This window comes from Amblyomma americanum, chromosome 1, assembly GCF_052857255.1.
Source record: "Amblyomma americanum isolate KBUSLIRL-KWMA chromosome 1, ASM5285725v1, whole genome shotgun sequence".
Classification (NCBI taxonomy): Eukaryota; Metazoa; Arthropoda; class Arachnida; order Ixodida; family Ixodidae; genus Amblyomma; species Amblyomma americanum.
In genome coordinates this window covers 217,988,719-218,010,857 of record NC_135497.1, presented here as the reverse complement: position 1 = coordinate 218,010,857, position 22,139 = coordinate 217,988,719, and the positions used below count along the sequence as shown (strand labels likewise).

Here is a 22,139-nt window from a genome sequence, read left to right as displayed (position 1 = left end):
ATTTTTAGCGTAACGAGTAACATATTTAGTTACTTTTTTCGGTAACACCCACAACACTGGAAACCAGTCGTAACTGCAGTAACGTGACGTTGCTGAAAGTGCGCCTCGGCTGGTAGCTTTTTGTGCGTAAATATGAACAGAACTTATGCCAATTCCCCCTCCATAATGCGATTAGAAGATGCATTCCTGAGCATAAAAGATGTAACAAACATGGAATGCCGGTTTCAGCCGAGACTTTCAGTTATAGTGTATATATCTCGTATATATTCTAAATATGAGCATATAGCACCTGCGTAACAATATTTAATACGTACTTCCAAAATGTTTTCAGAAGCAACGAATTGGTTCTACTGTGCCCCGAAACAGCAATTATGCTCTGCGTTTCAGGAGGAAAATTCAGGTTTTCGAGGTTCAGGAACACAAATATTGCGCCAGACACAAACAGAAGGCATATCATAGTAGCAGGGAAGTCGGCGGTGATGCAGTGGTGCATAGGGCATCACACAACCTTAAGAAGCTGACAGGCAAGTACAACGCATGAGATTACCGTTTTAGCGTAGTCCTAACTGGCAAAAATGTGCGCCCCATAAGACCCCCCCCCCCCCCCTCCAGAAAAAAACAACAAGAAAAGTGGTTCTGAGAAAAAGTATGCAGGCACTTTGTGGGATGCACTGCCGGAGTGGTACAAGAGATACCACTGAATTGTGAGGAGATCGTGTAAAAGCATAGCTATAGACGCTGCGTGAATTCTTGCGCACTGGAACATGAGTTATGCTTTTCGAAAGACGAGTGCCCTCGTTTAACTTAGTATTGTGAGGCCTGCAACATGTGTCAGTCGCGGCCGAACGAGATCAACATTCTGGGTAAAAGCCGCAATATTGTCGCACGGGAACTGATGAAGGTGTTCTTCGTAACGAAAAAGTGCCAGGATTGTATAAATGAGACCCTATATAAGCTATGCGGAAGTGACTTAGAATTTCTATTTCTAGATAAGATGTTCCGAGATATTGACTAGCTGCTTCCCAATTGTTATGTGTTTTCGAGCAAATCGAGCATATGCTCCATTTTCCACTGAAATATGTGGTGGCCAACCTTCAATAAATTCAGCTGTCAATCCGCTTGTCCTGTGTCCTGCCTTTTGTTTGTGCCTTTCGCGCAACCTTTCTATGTAGGAAGAAATGCACCAACTAGCCTGGCATTATGTTCTACTCAATAATTTTTTAGTTTCACTGTGTGCCGACAACGCAACATTGCCCTTTAAGCATTTTTGAAGCAATACAGATGCTGAACCCCACAAAAAATTCAACTAACGGGATGAAAATCTCCAAATCCATACACACACAAACACAAAATATCTTGGAAAAACTCACCTGTCGTGTGAAATTATGTAGTATATTGAGACACTTATAAAACTCTTTGCCAGAAGCAGTACGCTTGTATATGAAATCTCTCTGCAAAAAGGGGCTCATAGTTCTTTCGACGAAGAGTTCCGCAATCCTGAAAGAGCATTTGGTTCGAATTAATCTGTTTTTGAGTATCTAGAACTGGCGACACGCTTGAATTGTGTGAAATGACGGAGCTATCTTACGCTAAACAGCTGACTGCTTTACCATCGCCTCATTAGGAGCGTGCAAATACTTGCTTACTTCTTACACTGGTAGAATAGACATTGCTGAAAGCTAATTCACGCTTAAGGTTTTCCGCACTGTTCACCGTGTAATGTTCTAATATCTTCATGCCAAGAAAAATAGGTTACCTGTTTACTGCAGCTACGTAAGGACTATTCTCGTTGGACTGAGCTGATACAGAGGTTCCCATTATGGTTTCTGCAAAGCGACGGGAGACAAGTGGTTAATACATGAAAAAAGAAAATAGAAGTGAAAATTTAGAGTAACTACTCTCTTTTCCAATTTGCAGACGCACCACATATGATGTCCAATGTGCAAAGTGTAACCAGAGGTACGGTGTCAAATTTTCCTCCATACTGTGAAAGCCTTTCAAGCTTATTAGCAAGAATGATGGACTGGGCGTTTATAGTCGGTGAAAAGTCCTCCAATATCCTGAAGTGAAAGGCCGGGGTGAATAGACGCCTCCGGGCTCGCCACTTTTCACCTGTGCTGAAAATAAATGAAGAAGAAGCCGAAGTTCACACATTTTACACTTGCCTCGGGCAACCTAAACATTCTTAGTGGGTATAATTAAAGGAATTACGCACTAAATACACATTAAGACATAGTCGTTGTAGTTTTCCATTCCCCATGCAGTATATGCAGCTGCAAGGTAGGGCTGCTAAACAGTGCTGGCTTGTGCGACAACGACGGGAGAAGTGCAACGCACAAAAGGAAAAGGTGCTTAAAAATAATGCCTGCGTGATTCAGCTTGGTAAGCAGATAGAACCAGCGAATAAACTACACAGCAATGGGCAGCAGGTCTTTGTGGCACGTTCACCAAGCTTTATCTTGCCGCCAAGTAAAAAGTCGCTGTTGTGCTTCAGAAAACATTATAGGAATGTGCTCTTAGCGCGCGGCAGCTCGGTTATTGCGTTACTGAAAAATCAAATGCCCGCATGAGGCAATCCTGAAAACATACAGATTTCTTGCTCTGTTTTTAGTAGATCTTGCTTTCAACCCATCCATCTTGACGTCAAAAACTGAGCGTAAATTTTATCCGTCCCTGCGCCTCGTAGGGCCAAATGATTATCAGCTGGACGAAAAATACCGCGCAATGGGTCAACACATGCAGGGTGTAGTTTTTTATTTTGCTTTCACAATATCACCAACTATTTGTCATTGCTTTTGCTCGGTTTCGTTCATTTCAACATTTTTTTTACCTGCCGAAAGGGCTCCAAAAGCTCTCAGTAGTGATAAGGACCAAAGTGTGACCTTTACCAGCTATAATTCAAATTCTTTAAATCACTGGATAATAAATATAACAGTTACTACGTGTTCCACAGTCATCATACAGTATGGAGAAAAATGCGAAGAAATGTATATATTGAAGGAGAATAAAAAAAAACTATTTTGATCAATTTCAATTTTGTAATATTGGCACGTAAGACGTTAATGGTGCTTTTTATTGTTTTAGTTTATGTATTTTATTGATTCCTCAAACGCCCGCAGACAGAAATTTTACTACATAAGGAGTGGGCGGCTTCAGAGAAGATAGCGTGCAATGGCGTACGTGAAATTCGTCGCACTGGAGTGATGCGCCGCTTCTTCGGGCTGATCATTCCAGTCTTCCTCTGTAGGTGCAAAAAACGAGTGAAGATGCGACGATGTGCGCGAGGGCGGAGGGTATCTGACTTGGGATGACTGGTGCGGGATGATTGGCGGTGAGCGGGTGATATGTCGTTATTATCAATTGTAAAATGATAAAATTTACAATAGAGAGCTTGGCAGTTTTGTCGTGTTTCTAGTTTTGAAAGATTTGCATTATTTTTCAGCGCTCTGGCACTAGTACAAAAGAATAGTCATGGAAGGTAAATCGAGCTGCGCGTTCTTGGGTAGATTCAAGAGAATTCGAAAGATTAGCTTGATGAGGGTCCCAAACTGAGGATGCATTGTTTAGCTTGGGCCGAACAAGAGATTTGCAAGCAAGGTTCTTTACGGATGAGGAAACGGGACGAGGAGCTGAGAGGGAGAGAGGAGGAACGATGAAGCTCGAAGAGGAATGGCTCGGATTGGATAGATGCGCCTTACAAGCGGAGTTCGCGGGCGTTGTCTTGAGCCAGTTCCGTTGTGTGCACCGTGCTTACAACCAGAGCTAACGCCACTGTACACGGTCATCTCAAATACCTTCAAATCGATTGTCTATCGACTCAATGTCCAATTGCGCGCTGCTACAGAGGCGGCTTCGATGGCCATCGAGTCAACAGTCTGTCGAGCAACGCGGAACTCTGCCGACATTTCGAGGACCTTCGAGCGCCGACTGCGTGTACGCTCGGACACGGAGCGCTCGCAGCAAAGCGTTGAGAAAAAATCAAAGCAGTATCATCTTTGGAAGATATGAAACTTGAAAATATGCACTTATTTTGCAGAAAAAAAAAGACACGCCGGGCGACAAAAGATTGCGGCACGCATAGTACCAATGTCACCATCGATAGAAAAAACAACTAACACCAGCTTCCTCAACAGAGCATAAAAGCTCCTACAGCTAGTCCAATGCAAAGAAGTTCATTTCAAGAGTCGTTAATACTACTCTAGCGAATAAAAATTTCGTTTTTAACCATTTCAGGTTAGACGTGTTTCATGGCTAGCATGCCTGCAAAATTATTAGCGGCGGCGGTGGCGAGATGTGAGATGAGAGGTGTCCGATGATGGAACCTCTCGACGGCGATCAAGCTTACTGTGTAGCAGCGGCAAAAGTCCTTCGATTTTAATAGCGATTGAGAATCTCAAAGGCTCTCGACTCAATGGCATTTGAAAAATGCCCGTCTTACAAGGCGCTGCCCATTAGTATTAAAGAGAATCGTAATGGTTGAAAATTTTTCTTGTGAGTTGAATTTTCCTCAATAGAATGCTGCCTTTCTATTCCTTGTTTGCAGAGCTGCCTGCCTACTTGCCTGTCGTGAAGAAGATATGACGTTATGACGTATTTAAAGAATGTTATCCTTAACATGCAACCTCGACGTTATTCACCCCCTCTGTGTCTGGCCGTCGCTCAATAGCGTGTCACTGTCATTCGAGCGAATAAGAATGAATTCAGTTACTCGCTGCTTGACTATTCGAGCAGATCCAACGGAAGAAACCTCTACACAGGAACGGCCGCTCTTCAGACCTGGTTGTTTCAGTATTGCCTACAAATGCTGCTACTGAACCAACACGTGGGCACTTTAATGAACGCAGAGTTGGCACCCGTATGGATTGCTGTCGCTTTCATGAGGTACACACTGTTGCTGCGAGAAGGCTGCCTGCCCCCTTCGAAATTTAAGACGCAAATATTTATTTCCTACGCAACCACTTACTAACTCGCTATGACAAGATAAAGTGAATTTCGAACAAAAAACAACAACTGCTTATGAGTAAAGCTACACATGTAATAAAATTTACCTTGTCAGCAAGCCAGTTCCCAACCAACAGTGGAGAAGGCCGTATTGACGCCCTTGGACAAGATTTTCTGGCTAGAAAGAATTTCCTAGAACGAGAAATGAAACATTTGTTTAAAATGCACACCTTAGCATAATTTATATCATAAGAATATTTTATTTGCACCATTAGACTTCCAATAAAAATGTTGATTTAGAAGGCGCGTTAACCTATTTTACATATGTATATCGAAAAGAGAGAAGGGGATTTTCGTTTCATGCAAGAAAAACCTGGCGAATGGCAGCGTCTTCTGCTGAGAGACGCTTGAATAAAAAAAAAGCAACCGCCACAAAAAGACACGCGTTTTAAAGAATAAAAAGAGAAACGCAGAGGGGTATAGGCAGGAAGAGAAGGAAGGCATATCAAGAGCATTAATATTTAGACAAAAGGTAGAAATGGATGTTAAGAAGACCTAAAAAGAAAATTTCCCGGCCCGCAAGTATTTAGAAAGGAGGAAGAAGAGTACTTAGGCGGTGATCTACAAGATTGCACTGCGAACTGTCCGTCCGTTTGCCTGTCCGTCCGTCCGTCCGTCCGTCCGTTGGTCGGTCGGTCGGTCGGTCGGTCGGTCGGTCGGTCCGTCCGTCCGTCCGTCCGTCCGTCCGTCCGTCCGTCCGTCCGGCCGACCGACCGATCGACCAACCGACCGACCGACCAACTGTCCGTCCGTCCGTCTCCGTCCGTCCGTCCGTCCGTCCGTCCGTCCGTCCGTCCGTCCGTCCGTCTGTCTGTCTGTCTGTCTGTCTGTCTGTCTGTCTGTCTGTCTGTCTGTCTGTCTGTCTGTCTGTCTGTCTGTCTGTCTGTCCGTCCGTCCGTCCGTCCGTCCGTCCGTCCGTCCGTCCGTCTGTCTGTCTGTCTGTCTGTCTGTCTGTCTGTCTGTCTGTCTGTCTGTCTGTCTGTCTGTCTGCAGGCAGACAGGCAGGCAGGCGAGCGGGCGGAATGAAGGAAGGAAGGAGGAAAGAAAGAAAGAAATTAAAAAGAAAGAAGGAAGGAAAGAAGTTAGGTGGGCGGATGAGACTAAGAAGTTTGCGTGGATACGGTGGTCGCAGCTGGCAAAGGGCAGGGTTATTGGAGAGACATGGTAGAAGCCTTTGCGCTCCAGTGGGCATAGTGAGGCTGTTGATTATGATTATGGTGGTGGCAGTTTCTATCACGCTCGGATTGTTTGTAGCGAAAGCTACATTGGCCACGAACTCGTAGTTTCGCCGTGATCGCATTCCCACCGTGGTCGCGCCGCACAACTTGAGCAACCACGCGTCTTGTCACGCGACCAAGCGCGTGGCAAACCACGTGACAACAATTAGTCAGACAACCAGACTAACCTATACTTGCAATCAAGATTAACCAAGGCTAACAAAACTATGCCCTTAGCTTTCGCTACGTATTTACTGCCAATTTTTTTCTTTATATTTATTTAAATGTGTAACAGTCTATAAGGTGGACATTTTCAATAAATACAATTTTTAATCCTGCACTTCTAACCTTATGGCACCTCACTGCTTCTGAGCCAGCAATCTTACGATCGCTTTTCGCGAACTTTACCGCAGATTCATTCCCTGCCAGTTATGAACGCTTTGCCCAGACGAAGACACGTCCGCTTGTCGAAACGTTGGCAAGCACCCTGAGGATTTCCCCTCTCTTGTTCACTTTATGTTGGAACGTCAGCATACAGACTGTGTTGTGTCACCTGCATTTTGGTTAAAAGATGCGTGACAGCCTTGCTAAAAACGCGGGTCTCAATCTTAGAACTGAATAGTTGTTACCTTATTTTTTCGTGGTATTTTGATTTGCTCGCAGTTTAAAACGAGCGGCAAGAAACTTTTCAATGATTGAGCCGAGAAGATAATGTGCAGGATGTAGCATTATCGCGAAAATTGAGCCGGTGGAATTGAGAGTCGAAGGAAATAGGCCAAAAAATATTTATTGGCTCATTTTCTCCGACGCTCTTTTCTCGTGGCCTTACGCGAACGAAGCATTTCGTCATAAGAGGCCTCTGTGGTAGGTGTCTTGACCAGTAAGTAAGATGTCCCCGGAACAAAATTCTCATCCTAAAAAACTGTCGCTGTGATCTTTCTCGCCATGGATACCCTGTAGTTGATGAGCGGAAACGAATTTTGAATTTCCAGGCCATGCTCACTAGCTTGATGTCGTGGTCTGAGTGCAGATAGGCTTCATTACGAAGCACAGTCCACGTGTAAGAGCAGCTCAGCTTTTTCACACCCAACATTTCAGCATCATTTTTCATTATCGCTGTTGTTTAATGACAACAATCCACTCGGTTTCTTTCTTCTTGCATTCCAATAGTAGGCGTTTTGGGCACAAAATGCAAACACGCCTTGAATTAATCTAATTTACGTGCAGGATTATTTTTCGGCACTGAATAGTAACGTGCAGATCAGCATCTTCTGAAGGACCATCAAGCGCCTGTTGGTCAAATGTCACTCACTTTGCGGCTTATTTCCTCAGTGGTGACTTCAAGAGGCCGACCCAGCCGTGGGTCGTCTTCCTATAAGACTACTTGACCTGGCTAAACAAAGTTGGCCACCATTTGGCAGCCTCATGTAACGGCGAACATTCCTCTACGCTCTAAAAACAGGAGTTCCAGAGATTTACTTTAAGGGATGAAACCCATTCGCAGTATTTCCCTCGTTTTTTTAAGGGTTATATTTCTTCATGTGGTTTCTCAGTATGCACAGGCCACCAACCACCGCGGGTTCGGGCTTCGCCCCGATCAGCCGTCACCAAGCATACCCTGGGGCACCGCTGCGGTGCAGTCACCTCCGCAGGGAGGAGAGGGAGTCACCACAAAGAAACAGGCCTCCAAGTTCACAAAAGAGACGTCTTTCTCACGCCGTAGTCCAATGATACGCACACTCAACAGTCACCCTGTCCCGAAGACGCGCGAGGTGCAAGCTACACTGCGCGCAATACGAGCTGCTTGCACGCGCTGCGGGGGCAAAGGTCCCCGCAGCAGTGCTGTGATTTCTCTCGCGGTGACTGTTGGGCCGTTTTACGAGATAGAGTGGGCAGTCAACGGAAGCTACGCCTGTCGGAGGTCGCTGGGCCTCACCATACAGGCTCGAGCCGCTGTAAGTCAAATGACCCCGAGTTGGTGAGCTCAAATACGCACTGCTCCGAAGGAAAAAATGCCGGCTGACATGAACAGTAAAGCACACGTACTCCACGCTGTCTCGGAGGGTAGGAATCTCTCTCTGGGCTCCGCTCGGACTGGTCGCGCGGCGCGCGCCTGCCGAAGCGAGTCCCGAATTCCCGCCAAAATGCACCAATAGCAAAAGCAATTGGGAGGCCAGGGCGGAGCTGTGGCCGAATGACAAAAAGTATGGTGGAGCTGCCATAAAAAAAACGTAAACCGATAAGCTCCTGCCTGAATGACAGTGATACTTCACCCAGACACCCCTCCATCACCTGAAGCGGGAGGAAGGGAGAGAGGGGAACAACTCGGTACACTGGCAGCCGCCGCGGAGAGGTAACGGCGGGAGATTCAGCACTCCTACATTGTAAGGAAAAAAAAAAAAGTGTGCCACAGCCTACGTGTTCCACATTGCAGGAAACGTGCTGAACGAATTAGTAACGGGTTCGGCGTTGCGAAGCGTCAAGCTTTTCCCCCTGGTCTTTACCCCTGTGGCTTTTTTTCCGTTTCGACGTTTCAAGAAGCAGCTTCTTCTTCCACTGTCGCCGAGGAATGAAGATCGTTGTGCTTTGTGTACATAACAACGAACTTGCAAGGGTAGCACCATGTGATACTTTAACACCGGCATATGTATTTCAAATCATCACTGATTGCTGAAATACTCAATGCAGTTCTCATAAAACGTACCGCCCCGCTAAATTTCCCACTTTGAAGCTTTGATCTGCGGCCCTGGTAGTGTAATTTGCAAGCACAGAACACGAAAATCCGCCCTGAGAACGCAAAAAGATAATAATAAAGAAAAAAATTGTGCTCTTTATATGTGCGCCACGGTGAGACAGAAGATAATAACCTGACGACTCGACCCACCCATTCGGGGAAACAGACTCAGATTGCTGCTGACAAACGTCGGGCGCAGTTGGGGGGCGTTTTAACGCGCAATAATGATGTAATCGTTCGCTGTTCAAAACATTGCAATGCCTTCTTCAAAACGCTTTCATCTGTATTGAAACTTTAGGAATTTATTAGTTACCAAGGGAACACATGCAGAGTTGCAATTTTTCTCAAGGAAGGCAACGGTCTGCACACATCTTCGTCGAGGTCAGAGGTCTTACCGTCATTAAGTGCCCCAACATCATTTCTTTACAGCTTCCAGAGCTGAAACGTGAACCGTGTATACCGACGCTGCGCACCATGAAAGTAACAGCGTTGCCTTATTTGTAGTGAGACCGATACTACTTGATGTTTGCGAGATCACGTTGAATAAGAAAATAAACTGAATGCGGGTATGCTGCTTTTTCTTGAGAATTTCAGGCACAAGACACTGAGGTATAGTCATGCAGTCCAACCCCCCCCCCCCCCCCCCCCCCTCGCCTCCCCTTTTGCCTCATTTTGCATTCATTTACTGCACTAGAGATTTTATTTTCAGGACAGACTGCTAACGGAAAGATTTCAGTAAGATATGTTTGCACGAAGTCACTGAATTGATGCGTTGATGCCAACTAATGTGGCTGAGGAAGGATAGATTATCTCTTGACCAAACAAATTTGTTTACTCGCTTGTTGACGTCTCAGAGCACGTACGCTCTGTAATAAATTGAGAGCTGCGCTAAGAACGATATTAGAAGCATGGCATGATCAAATTCAGGAAAAGCCGATAGTGCACTTTGCACAAGGACGCTATAAATACTGCGGGATAAAACATAAAATTGCATGTTGCACGAAGTTTTCGCCGTTGGCGTTGTCGTGCTTAGAATTTGCGCTACGATTATGTCAACTGCCTTGAAGGAATTCAGTGGTCTGACGCCTTCTGCTACGGATGTTATGAGAGGTATATGAAATATGGCAGTGGTAGACTCACGTTTCGAGCAGTACGTTCTCAAATGAAGTTGACAGGCGCACTATTCATAATTATAGGTCAAGGTCGTAAAATTCAGAGTTGTGCACAGGTCTACCTCGACATGTAGCCTAGCGCTAGAATCTGTAACGCCGCAATACATGTACTGAGCGTTTTTAAACAAGCGCGAACCTCTATACACGCAGACACAAACTCGCGCGCGCACGCACGTGCACGTGCGCACACACGCACACACGCACACACGCACATACGCACATACGTACACACACAAAGAAGCCCCCTCTTATCTCTTTACCTTTGCTCTTTTTGTGGCATTACAATACCAGCGTTCGCGGAGACCAGAAAAAAGGAGAATCATGCTGACTAGAAAATGGTTAACTAAATTATAATAGGTAACTTTCTAACTGCTACAATTAGGTGTCCGGCCGCAATTAGAGAAGAATAGCTGGCCATTTGTAATATTCATATCATCAGTTTATATAATTTCAAAACCGCAATTACCCCAGCCGCGGTAGCTCAACAAATTTTAACAATTTCTCGCGCACTATGAAAACCGCGCGCCTGGGGTGCCCGCGCAGCGACGACCATATAATCGGGCCACTGCGTGGCGCACATGCCACGTGACCTTTTCTGACCCGCCTCGATTGGAACAGCGGAGAGCGGTGAATGCTGCAGCGCGGGTGGGCCACAGAAGGCCACGTGGCATGTGCGCCACACAGTGACGCGATTATATGGTTGTCGCTGAGCCCGCCCCCTAGGCGCACGGTTTTCGAACTGCGCCAGAAATTCATAAACTTTTTGAGCTACAGCGGCGGGGGTAACTGTGGTTTTGAAATTGTATAAACCGATGTGGCTATTACTAACAAAAAACTTCAGATCTGAAACTGCAAGCGTCTATTTGTAATAGTTAAAAAAATTATTTATTACAGTTCAGTTAAGCACTTATCTAGTTCACATGATTCGCCTGTTTTCTACTGTCTTCCAATGCTTCTATATATATGCAGCAAAAAGCGTCTCTTTACATAAAAAACTAATTAAAAAAAATATTGGCGGGTTTCTCTGGAATGCCTGCCGTATCAGATAACTAAAATAAAAATTAAAAACATAACACCGTTTAAAGTTTTGTTTTTTCCTTTTTTGTTTGGTGCGCTTTTTATTTCACATTTTGTTGCTAAAATACCCGCCGCTGTGTCGTCCTTGCATAGCCTGAGTCGCTTTCGGACGTTAAACCCAAACCAAACAGTTGCCAAAAAAAGCGTCTTTGATAAATACTATGTATCAAATCTGTTTTCTTGTCACCTTACAAAGTGAAATATGTTGAAAGTACTGAAAGAGTACTAGACGTACCTCGATGAACTCAGCTTTGTACAAGGTGAGAAGCGGAGTGAATCCAACGTAGACGACGTGTCTGCCGTACCTCTGGAATCTCGCGTGCAGTCCACAGATGGCACTGAAGACCACTGCACAATAACACAGAAGACTTCCCTGTGATCAACATTACAGCGATACGAAATGCTGCTGTCCCAGCAGTCTGCAGTTGACTGACCAGGATAAAGCGGCTCAAACCAACTCCATGTACAAAAGCCCTTCCGCCCTACTTATGCAGGTTTTTTCAGTTTTCATCCTGATGTTGAGGCAACACATTAAGACATTGTAATGTACTCTTTGTCAGAATTCAAACTTTTACATTTAGAATTATATAATGCTTTTTAAGTTTACGGTATCGCAGTGCCATAGCGGAAGGATAACAACATGTTGCTTGTTAGCTTGTTATTTACAGCGTGAGCATAGCTAGCTACTTGATGAGGTGTATTGTGCGATTTGAAGTCTGTGTAGCAATAAGTCTGCGATAAGGCTTGCGTCATAAGTACCAACGGTATCTCATGCCCGTTCTAAAAAAAAAAAAAATTGGCCTCCAAGATGTCTAAAAATGACGCAGCACTGTGACCGGCTCTCTCGAGGGACACTACCCCATGGCTAACGACTACCGGTGAAATGAAGCTGCATGCCCAGCCCAAGAGAGTGTCCTGTGTGTTTAGATCCCATCGTTGAATTTAGGTGGCGCTGCAAATTCTCCTAATTGCTTCAGACATAAGTTTAAGGCAGTTGAATTTAGCTTAGCTATTTTTCGTCTTGCTTGCGCCCAATCGACATTTCCATGCGAGTTCTGCGTTCACCCGTCCACTCTAATGTAAGGCAATTCTATTTAGCAGTTTGCAACTACTTCAAAAACACGCGCGGTGCAAACTCCCCAAGGGGTCGACTCCTGGTACTTCCGAAGCCATAGACAACCTGCCTCGGATGCCCTGTAAAAAGCTGAGTAAATTCAAACACGGCTTGCCGCCTTTCTGTGGGCTGCTCTCTGATTCCGATGTCTGCCGCCTGGACAGGTAACGTTAGTCCTTACAACGCCGTTGATTTACGTCGTGCAGTGAAATTAATTCTATATTTCATTCCCCAAGGCATAAAGACACGAGATTCGCCGCGTTGACGGAGCGAATGATTTGCAACGTTTGCTGAGCTTCCCCACAATGTTTTATTGGCAAACATTGAACAAACAAACACACCATACGAGGACGAAACATAGGACTGAATTAAAGGTTAAGATGAATAATCAGCCCTTATTTGATCACGTAAGGTTGGCCTTTTTTTTTACATATGTTAAACCTACGATACACTTCAGACCACCAATAAAAGTGCAGCGAATGTGAACGTGACAAGAATGAGTAGCCAGCAATTTAGGAAACCCTGACAGTAATTTCTAGGCGGGTCACGTTTGGCACGCGCATTGCTGTGTACTGGACAAACCGTTCTACAAGAAAGTTAATGGGATGAAATTGGCGAAGGCTGCCAAGACTTTAAGTTTAAGTATTCAAGCAAACGCGTAAACAAATGATTCGTACCATCACACGAAGCCTAGGAAACACGAGTTTATAAAAGTGATCAGATATTGTTCTTATTTTGTTTTTGAGGTCATTTATTTGCACTGTCCTGGCGGCAAAAAAAAGAAACAAATAGAAGAATCGCTCTTTTATCTGTATTTTTTCAAGTCCCCTTTTACTCAGAAGTGCATGGAATAGGGCCTCGCATCGAGCTCGGGAAGTTGTTTAGAAGTACATTTCGAATTTCATTTGCATCTTTCGACCCAGATAGACTTGAACATGCAGTTACTTTTTCGGAAACTTATTATTCACAAAGTGGCTGCTCCTCATTGATACGTGTCCGAGTTGTGAGCTTTGTCCTTCTTAATCTGCTGCTTCTTTCTTCAGCGGGAATAAGCAATCAGAAACTCTGGCTGGTATCAGTTATGTGGGCATGCATGTCATCATAATGTGTCAAGCAAAATAAGACAATCAAGGTGTGAAAGCTATTTTTCTATGCGATTCCAGAAGCCGGATAATTTGATACATAATGACGTAAATCAATGACCGCACTCTGAACCTCATAAAAGGTGAACCTGCGAAATTCCCCGCTCTGGCTTTTCCGTCCTGACTCATGCGTCCACTCTTAAGGCTGGTTCACATGCAAGCGACGAACTGATTGAGCGGCGCGTCGCAGCGAAAATTTCCAACTTGTTGCAACCTCGCCGCTCATCGCAGCGACGACTCGAAAGAGGTTTTTACGCCGCGGCGACAGGGTTCGCTAGCATCTTCGCTTGCATGTGAAACAGGCTTTACGTGTGTTTCAACGTCTGAACGTTGGGACGTCCAGGCTGTATTTGGAATATTAAAAACATCGTACATCGCTACTGCTGTTTCCAACCACTTCGAGCTTTGCCAAGAACCACTTATTCAATCTTAATCGCTACGCAAAAACTGCACCTCGCTTCTTCCGCATTTCGTGCCAACAGTGTTCGGGCTACGCTCATACCTAACAATTGGACAAAATCATTTTTGAACGAAAAAGAGTTTATGAACGCATTTTTTTCATACAGTATTGTGCGTTTTTATCGTGAGGAGTTTCAAAAATTTCCCCGCCTCGACCGCTGGCTCATTTACGGTGAACCTGCACACAGAACTTGCGTATTATGGTAACTTTTGTATCGTAGCATGTTTGACAACGGTACTTACTGAGTTGAGCCGTGCATGATGCGAAAACGTAATCGTCTACGTAGAGATCGGCGAACCGAAACTTTCACACGACGTTTTTTCGCTGTAGTGCGGCTGTGGCGCCATCTGTTTTCGGCAGTGGAAAGCGTCACGTCAAGGCTGCCGAGACGGGCGTTGCAAACAATATTCTTTGAAATGTAAAGCCTCGTTAAATCAGTTGTTCTGATATTTGTTTCCGCTCAATTAGCCGAAAATGTTATAAGCGCTTCAGTTGAAGCAGACGAAACGGCCGGAACGGCATATTCAAAGGGCCCGCGCTTCTTGCAACGCTCGCCTCGGCGGCCTTGTAATGAGGCTTTCGACTGCCGAAAACATATGGCGCCACTGCCGCCATTCAGCGAAAAAACGTCGTCTGCGGGTTTTGGTTCGCCGATCTCTGCATAGACGATTACGTTTTCGCATCATGCACGGCTCAACTAAGTAAGTACCGTTGTCAAACTTGCTACGATACAAAAGTTACTATAATACGCAAGCTCTGTGTGCAGTTTCATTGCAGATGAGCCAGCGGTTGAAGCGGCGAAACTTCTGAAAGTCTTCACGATAAAAACGCACAATACTGTATATCGTAAGACATCACTACAACAGTCGATATATCCACAGATCTCCCGTCGACAGGCTTTCATTTTTTTCGTTGTTAACGTTTTTGCTATCGTAAACAGTGTTCCCAGTTTGTTTTCTGAGGCACTCTTAACTGCTCGATGCGAGCGATGGAAGAAATTTAAAAGAACAATTTTCTGCACATCGGAAGAAATTAACTTTAATAGTTCCACAACAATTTTCTAATAAAAATTTTTGTCCAAGAATGTTGGACGTGCTACTGCTAGGCCGTATCTTTTTCTTTTTAGTAGTCAGGAGCACACTCACGCGTACTGAACCGGACCGGCGAGTCAGGCTGTGAGCACGCCTTGAACATTATCCACAAGCCTTGAAAAGGCAAGTATTCATTTCGGTGGGGTAGGTGCTTCAGGTGCCTGAACGTTTTCCACTGGATCCACCGGGCAAGCCAGACAAACACTCCCGTGAGCAGAAGGATGGTGACTAAAGTCAGGGCGGCTCCTTTGATGCAGACTGAGGTTAATTCAGCCAAGCCACTTGATGCCAAAAATATGCTCATGGCTGCAGTCTTGGGCTGCAAGAAATATAAACGTTCTTGGTTTCCAGTGCCATCTGTCACAGGAGATAAATCAAAAACATACCAGAATAAAATGCTCTCAATTAAATCATACGCAGCAAGCGTGGAATCAGGTTTATTCATGCCCCTTTCTAACGGGGTCGCTTATGGCCTCCAGGCAGGGACTCCGGAACTTTTTTTTTTTAATGGGGGGAGGGAAGATTTTGAGCTTATTTTGTTATCTATTATTAATTATTGCTCATTGACATGATAAATTTTATTTCTTTATTATTATTTTTATTTTTCAATGTTCAGAGGTTGATGTAAACTGTCACGTTGGGGTGACGACATTCAAGCAGTCAGAAGACAACGAAAAGGCTTCCAAAAGAAACTCTTTAAGGGGCTGACTCCCGCCCACTGAGAACTGAATGGCCCGGTGGCGTCGTCAGCCACAAGTGGGTTCAGCTGTCATCGAAGTGAATGCCTGCAGTTCTTGGCCGCGCTCAATTTAAAGTTGGTAAAGAACTTTCCACATAAACTAAAAAGCAACTACAACCATCTGGAAAAATGTGAAAGCATTTGCACGTGGCCACGATCAACAGAGATAAGGCAGGTCGCATCTCGCATTTCAGAACAAAATAATAAAGCCGTGTGCCGGCGGTTTTGAGTGCAAACGAACAAGTGGCGCAGAAATTCACGGCAATATAAAACGAATTGAAATTGGAAGCTTTATGCACGAGGAGTGATCAATTGCATTTAAAATGTTTGTGCATGGTTTGTTTAAATTCTGCTAATCATGATCATGTACACGGGTCAGACAGTCTGCTTCTGTTGGGACATGACTGGCTTAGGTTACTCGTATACGAAACGCTTTAAAACTGGCTACGAAGCCAAGTAGCTCAGCCTCACGGTACTTTGCATTAAAAGAGTCCTAGAACTGAAGTGCGTCAATTGTCAGAAAGGTGATCCAAATGCAAGCAATTGGAGGCTGGGGGAGGAGAGGAGGCGCTGCCCACTCTGGAAAAATGTTGGGGCGACGACCGCCCCATTGCACCCCCCCCCCCCCCCCACACACACACACACACTGTTCCGGGGTCCCTGCCTGCAGGATTCAGATATTTTCCACGACATGGGTATGATCACAGTTGTGTGCCTTCTGACGAAGCTAATCACAGGACTGAGGAAAAAATTGACTTACTTATAAACTTAGACAGGAATGCACTGTGCTTGAGCTCTTAGCAGCTGCATAAAAATATTGTTAGAATGTAACGAAACCAACGAATGCCTTACAAAGGTACTCAGAGGCTGTTCAGAACCACCAGTAAAATGTTAAATTCTCTCTTTGGTCAAAATCGTTTCTCTAATTGTAGACCAAAGGCGGGTCCGAGAAATTAGGCAGAGGCAGCCGTTATGCTACCCCACCCAACGATAGTGGGTAAATGAAAATAATAAGTACTAGTGATACTTGTCTGACAAAAAAAAAAACAACGTTCTACTGACCAACCTCAAATAAACAGAATAATGTGTACAAACATGTACAACTCCATATTCCAAAAGGCTTTCATAAACCGCGATCCTCTATCTGCGCATACTGTTAGTCAAACAATGCCCTTTGATGAACACAACATGCCAGACTTCATTTCTCGAGAGGGCATTTTTCCCAACTTTTGAACCTTAACATAAAGAAATCTTGCGGAGCGGACAATATGCCCACTGAATTCTGTCATCGATATGCTGAATTAATTTTTTTATTTTTTAGTCGTTTTTAACAATTTTATTAAGCTAAGTCGAGCACCCAATAACTGGTTAATTGCAAGGGTAGTCTCCATATATAAATCAAGTAATAAATCTGATGCTGCAAATTATAGACCAATTTCACTTATCAGCATGTGCTTCAATGTTTTAGAAGACATTATTGCCAGCCACACAAATAACTACCTTGAAGTGATTAACTTTTCGTTGATTACCAACATGGCTTTTGAAAAAAATGTCTCCACTGTAACGCAGCTTGCTTCTATGGTTCATGGTTTTGCTTCCGTTATCAACAAACAGCTGCAAATAGATGCACCGCCGCGGTGGCTCACGGTATAGCGCTCGGCTGCTGACCCGAAAAAAGCGGGTTCAACCCTGGCCGCGGTGGTCGCATTTCTATGGAGGCGAAATGCTAGAAGCCCGTGTACTGTGCGATGTCAGTGCACGTTAAAGAACCCCAGGTGGTCCAAATTTCCGGAGCCCTTCACTACGGCGTCCCTCCATAGCCTCAGTCGCTTTAGGACGCTAAACCCGCAAAAACTGTAAACCATCAAATTGACGCTGTCCTTTTAGATCTATCCAAGGCATTTTACCGCGTTCCGCACAGCTTGCTTATAAAAAGACTAGAAGGAATTGGACCCCTGACTCATTCATTAACTGGATAACCGCATATCTGCTTAACCGTACACAGTTTGTAGAAGTTGAAGGAATGAAGTCAAACAAATTAGAAGTCTTGTCAGGGATACCGCTAGGGCTCCTTGCTGGTCCCATTAACAATGAGGAGTACTGGTCACTGGCCAAGGTAAATAAAGATGGAAGTTTTGACGTTTCGAGAGCACTACGGCTCTCTTGTTCTGATCTATGTTTCTGATCTATATTAATGATACTGCGAAAAATGTGGATGACTGTATAAATGTGAAATTGCTTGCTGATGAATGTGTTATTTATTCGGTTATTAGCAATGTACTTCCCAGTTATTGCTCATTTAAAATCTTTCTAAGCTCGGGCATTCGTGCGAGCGCAAAGGAATTAAAATTAATTTTACTGGAACTGTTTCCATGTCCATTACAACAAAAAAAGAATACTCTTACTTTCACCTATTTTATCATTGGTCATGTTGTTAACAAAATGTACAAATGCACACAATAAGTTATGCTTCGTGGCAGAAATCTAAAACATGTCCCCTCCATAGTTAGGCTGGAGACTTATCACGCCTTGGTTCGCCCAGTCCTCGAGTATGAGGCCGTTGTGTGGGGACCACGTTATGCAAAAGATATTGCTGTGCTGGAGCGGATCAGCGACTTACAGCCAGGTTTATCCTATCAGACTACCGGCCAACACCATCGGTATCATAACATGCTGACGCGGCCTGGGCTGGAGCCGCTCCAAGCACGACGAGCTGTATTTAATGTACCATCAGAAAACAGGTTTTCCAAGAGATAAATATTTGCTTCCCCACCTAAAAGATCGTCAGGCCACAGCCATTCCAGAACCGTACACCCGTTTCTTGCAAGCTCCAAACTCTTTCAAAAACCATTTGCCACTTAACATTGAGCAATGAAACTGTCTGCCGTTTTCGGTTGTTGTATGCGCTGATACTGCTACGTTCGAGCGCTCTGCAAAGACGCTCCTCCTGTAACCTCTTCTGCTTGGGCTGCGGCGCTGCTCGCAGTAGTGTGAGATAAATAAATAAATAAATAAATAAATAAATAAATAAATAAATAAATAAATAAATAAATAAATAAATAAATAAATAAATAAATAAATAAATAAATAAATAAATAAATAAATAAATCGCTAGCAAAGTCGACAAGCTTAGTTGATGTACCCCGCGTTAGCGTCGTCTTCGTTGACTGTTTAATGTGTAGCGCACGGCTCGATCTCGGTGACATCTGTGCCCTGATAAGCCGCCATGCGCCTCCTTGCAGAAGCCAAATTTGGGCACGTGGCTTTGCGAGGGCCGCGTATAGTGCGTTGTGTGTTTGTATTGGATTTCGGTGGCTGGTAAGTCCTAAACGTATACTCTTTTTTTTTGGAACCTTTCGGAGATAAGGGGGAACAACTGCGCAAGGTGGGCCAGAAGACACACCTATAAAATACGCGATGGAAGAGTCCGCCTCAGCGACACTGCATGGCTTAGATATGTATAATCGTTGGTGTATGCTGCAGAATGCAAAATAGGTAGACTTCGACCGTGCTGAATCGGAATGGTGAATGGTGGGTGTTATATTTTTCGAAAGGAGCAAAGTGATTGAAATCACGGAACAAACGGAGCATTCGTAGTTTGTCTGGTATTATTCATTAGAGGAAGAAATCAGCGGACTAATAATTCTAGATAGGAAAGTATGCGTTATACCGATAGTAGAACGCATACTGGGTGCGATGCTTTACCAACTGAGTTTCGAAGGCGTTAGTGTCACACCCGGCCAGTTTTTAGGAATTTGCAATAATGCCCCGCCCAACTATAGCAGTCATGTCAGTGTGTGGCCCTTGAATAACCATGCCCCTGGCAATTATATACATGTTTGTTCACAAATATCGGTCACATTTTTCGGTTGCTTGCGAATTTGGAAAACTAGATTGCGAATCAATGCTGCGATGTGCGCTTCTATGGAAACTACAGTCTGGAACCTTGCCAGCCATCTTTGAAAGCTTCAGAAGATCTGTGATGACTAATACCACAATATAACGAAAAATAAATAGTCGGTTGTTTGTGCGAGGTTGTCGTCGTGATAGATGGCTATATCGGTATTCATTCACTCATCAGTATCTTTAGCGCAGTCAGCCCCCCCCCCCCCCCCCCCCCCCCCCTCTCCGCTTCATACTGATATACTTGTCTGGGTGCTGTGGAATGTAGAGGCATTGAAGAAACGCAACTCACTGGGACTTTTGAAGTCCTCGTTACGTTGCTTCAATGCAGCCGACTCAATAGCATGCAAGCAGGCCGTCGTAGGCAATTTTCACAATGGAAAAGTCATGAGCAGTGGTATTTTATCTAAACATTTTGCCTACGTGGACCTTTAAGGTCACAATAAAACTGCTTAAGCGTTAGTAGCTATCTAGGTTTTCGCTGTGTGATATCCTGACGCGAACATTTATGTAGGAGTGTCGTAGAGGCATTCGTGTGCGCAGCCAGTTCTCCGTTTACCTACGCCATCTTGAAGTGCTTAGTGAGAAGGCTGATAAGAAAGATATGCGCCTATTCGGCGATGCGCAGCAGGTCATTTTGCGAACTGTGCATTTATACACATGGCGCATTTATAGGAACGCGATGCAATGAAAGTACAAGCCGGTACCATTTGAAAATAGGAGGCGAAATTATTTTCTATTTCTTGCTGCCTTTACCCATCGATAAATGCTCGCGAACTAACTACGCTGATCGTGGATAGAGTTGCGAGCAAGAGCTGCTCATGCGTATGGCGGCGTGGCGCGCATTTTATGCCCAATATGCTTGTGCAGTTACATTCTTGCTCCACAAGAGACAGAATAGCGCAAGAAATCGTCTCATTTACGCTAACACAGTGCAGTCTGGTGAATTGAATTCTCAAGCAATCGAAACGCGTGATACTGTCGATACTGTTGGAAGATAAGCCATCCATCATGAAGTGCAAACTGCTACACATAGTACGTATCTCGCCACGCCTGCAGCATATAGAACAGCGAGCAAACATTGAGCACATAGTTCGTCTAAAGGCGCATGTTGGCAAGCAATATACGCATACAGCATGCACACACACGATATTCAGGTGTGAACTTCTGTAAGGAAGGAAAGGAACAAGTGGCGACTCAAATATGAAGTGCTAGGTTATGAATGGGCAAGTTTCCAATATAGAAGAGCGCGAGGCTAATTCAAGTTTTCTGTACGCGTCATAATAAACACAGCGCAGTTGCACAGTGCTGCTTTAATGTTACTGGCATCATTACTGCAGCAGCGCTTTTGGCAGGATGGCCTCGAGGCTTTTGGCAGCATGAGGGGAGGAAAAACTTTCATTATTAAATTATAGCGTGCTTGTCTTCTTCCTGATTATGTTACACGCATACCAGAGTAGAGTTCCTAAATTGTAAACTTCAAGAACACAAGAAAAGCAAAGTACATTCTATACTGCAAACACTATAAGTAAAGGTAACTTGAATTTTTTTTATTGTAAAGCAAATTGGACGTTTTCTTAGGAAATATCATTATCACATTATCCGTTGTGCCCAACACAATGCACATGGCTCTTCAGTGCTGACTACAGGGCCATTTTTTAACAGAGTCTCTCTCGACTTACCAGCGTGAAGAGAGTAGCATTACCAACTTGAAACACCACGTTGAGATCGTGACCGGCGCAGTATTCTTCTCTGTACACTTCACGCTTCGTTTAAGTACACGCCACGCTTTTTGACAGGTGGCCAAGTTCTCTTCCAAGGCGAAAAGGCCTTGCACACCCTTTGAGCGACGCGGAGCAAACAGAGGAGACGGATGTTGGCTCAGGCGGCCGCGCCTGTGGCGGCGAGTATGCGAGCGTTAGGCTCGCCCTTCCGCTCCCGTTGTGGATCACGTGTTCGTGTCAGTTGACGAGGGAGACACGATAAACGACGCGGGATTTGGCCCACTCCACCGCTATGGAGTGTCGTAAGTGAACGTGGCTCCTGTCAAGGGGATCACACGGCGAGAACGAACAGAGGGAGACGGCTGAGTAATCTAGTGATCTCTTTACTCTGCCCATCATTGCGGGCAGTTTTGCAAGGATCCAGATAAAAAGACTCACAGCGCCGACGGCCGCCATTCAACGTACGGGTTCTTTTTCTGAATGCCGAATGTCGCACAGTGCTGTTATGGGCTGGACAAAGTGCGCTACTCGAATCGACACACGCACCTCAAAAAATGAGTGTCAGAGGCGGACACTAAATCTCAATGAGACAAAAATTTTTGATGGGGCATTAAAGCACAACAAAAATAAAAATGCCGCGCCAGCGCCATTAGGTACAGCAGACTTAAAAGCCGATCAAAAAATAAAAAGCGCGCCTGAGCCAAATAAAATTTGGAAAAAAAGTGTGTCTACCATCATCAGCGCAACCACAGCCGGGGAACAGGC

General features: G+C 44.7%; 1 protein-coding gene across 1 annotated transcript in view; it reads right to left on the bottom strand.

The window, feature by feature from the left end:
• The window catches only part of LOC144115757 (uncharacterized), a 55,946-nt gene extending 34,290 nt beyond the window's left edge, over nucleotides 1–21,656 (bottom strand). The window contains 8 exon segments of the mRNA XM_077650257.1: nucleotides 1,371–1,497; nucleotides 1,757–1,826; nucleotides 1,924–2,117; nucleotides 5,049–5,094; nucleotides 5,097–5,133; nucleotides 11,437–11,549; nucleotides 15,063–15,327; nucleotides 21,360–21,656. Of these exon segments, the coding sequence (XP_077506383.1) occupies nucleotides 1,371–1,497; nucleotides 1,757–1,826; nucleotides 1,924–2,117; nucleotides 5,049–5,094; nucleotides 5,097–5,133; nucleotides 11,437–11,549; nucleotides 15,063–15,312 (837 nt within the window). The 5' untranslated portion in view covers nucleotides 15,313–15,327; nucleotides 21,360–21,656.
• Nucleotides 21,657–22,139: the final 483 nt, after the last annotated feature.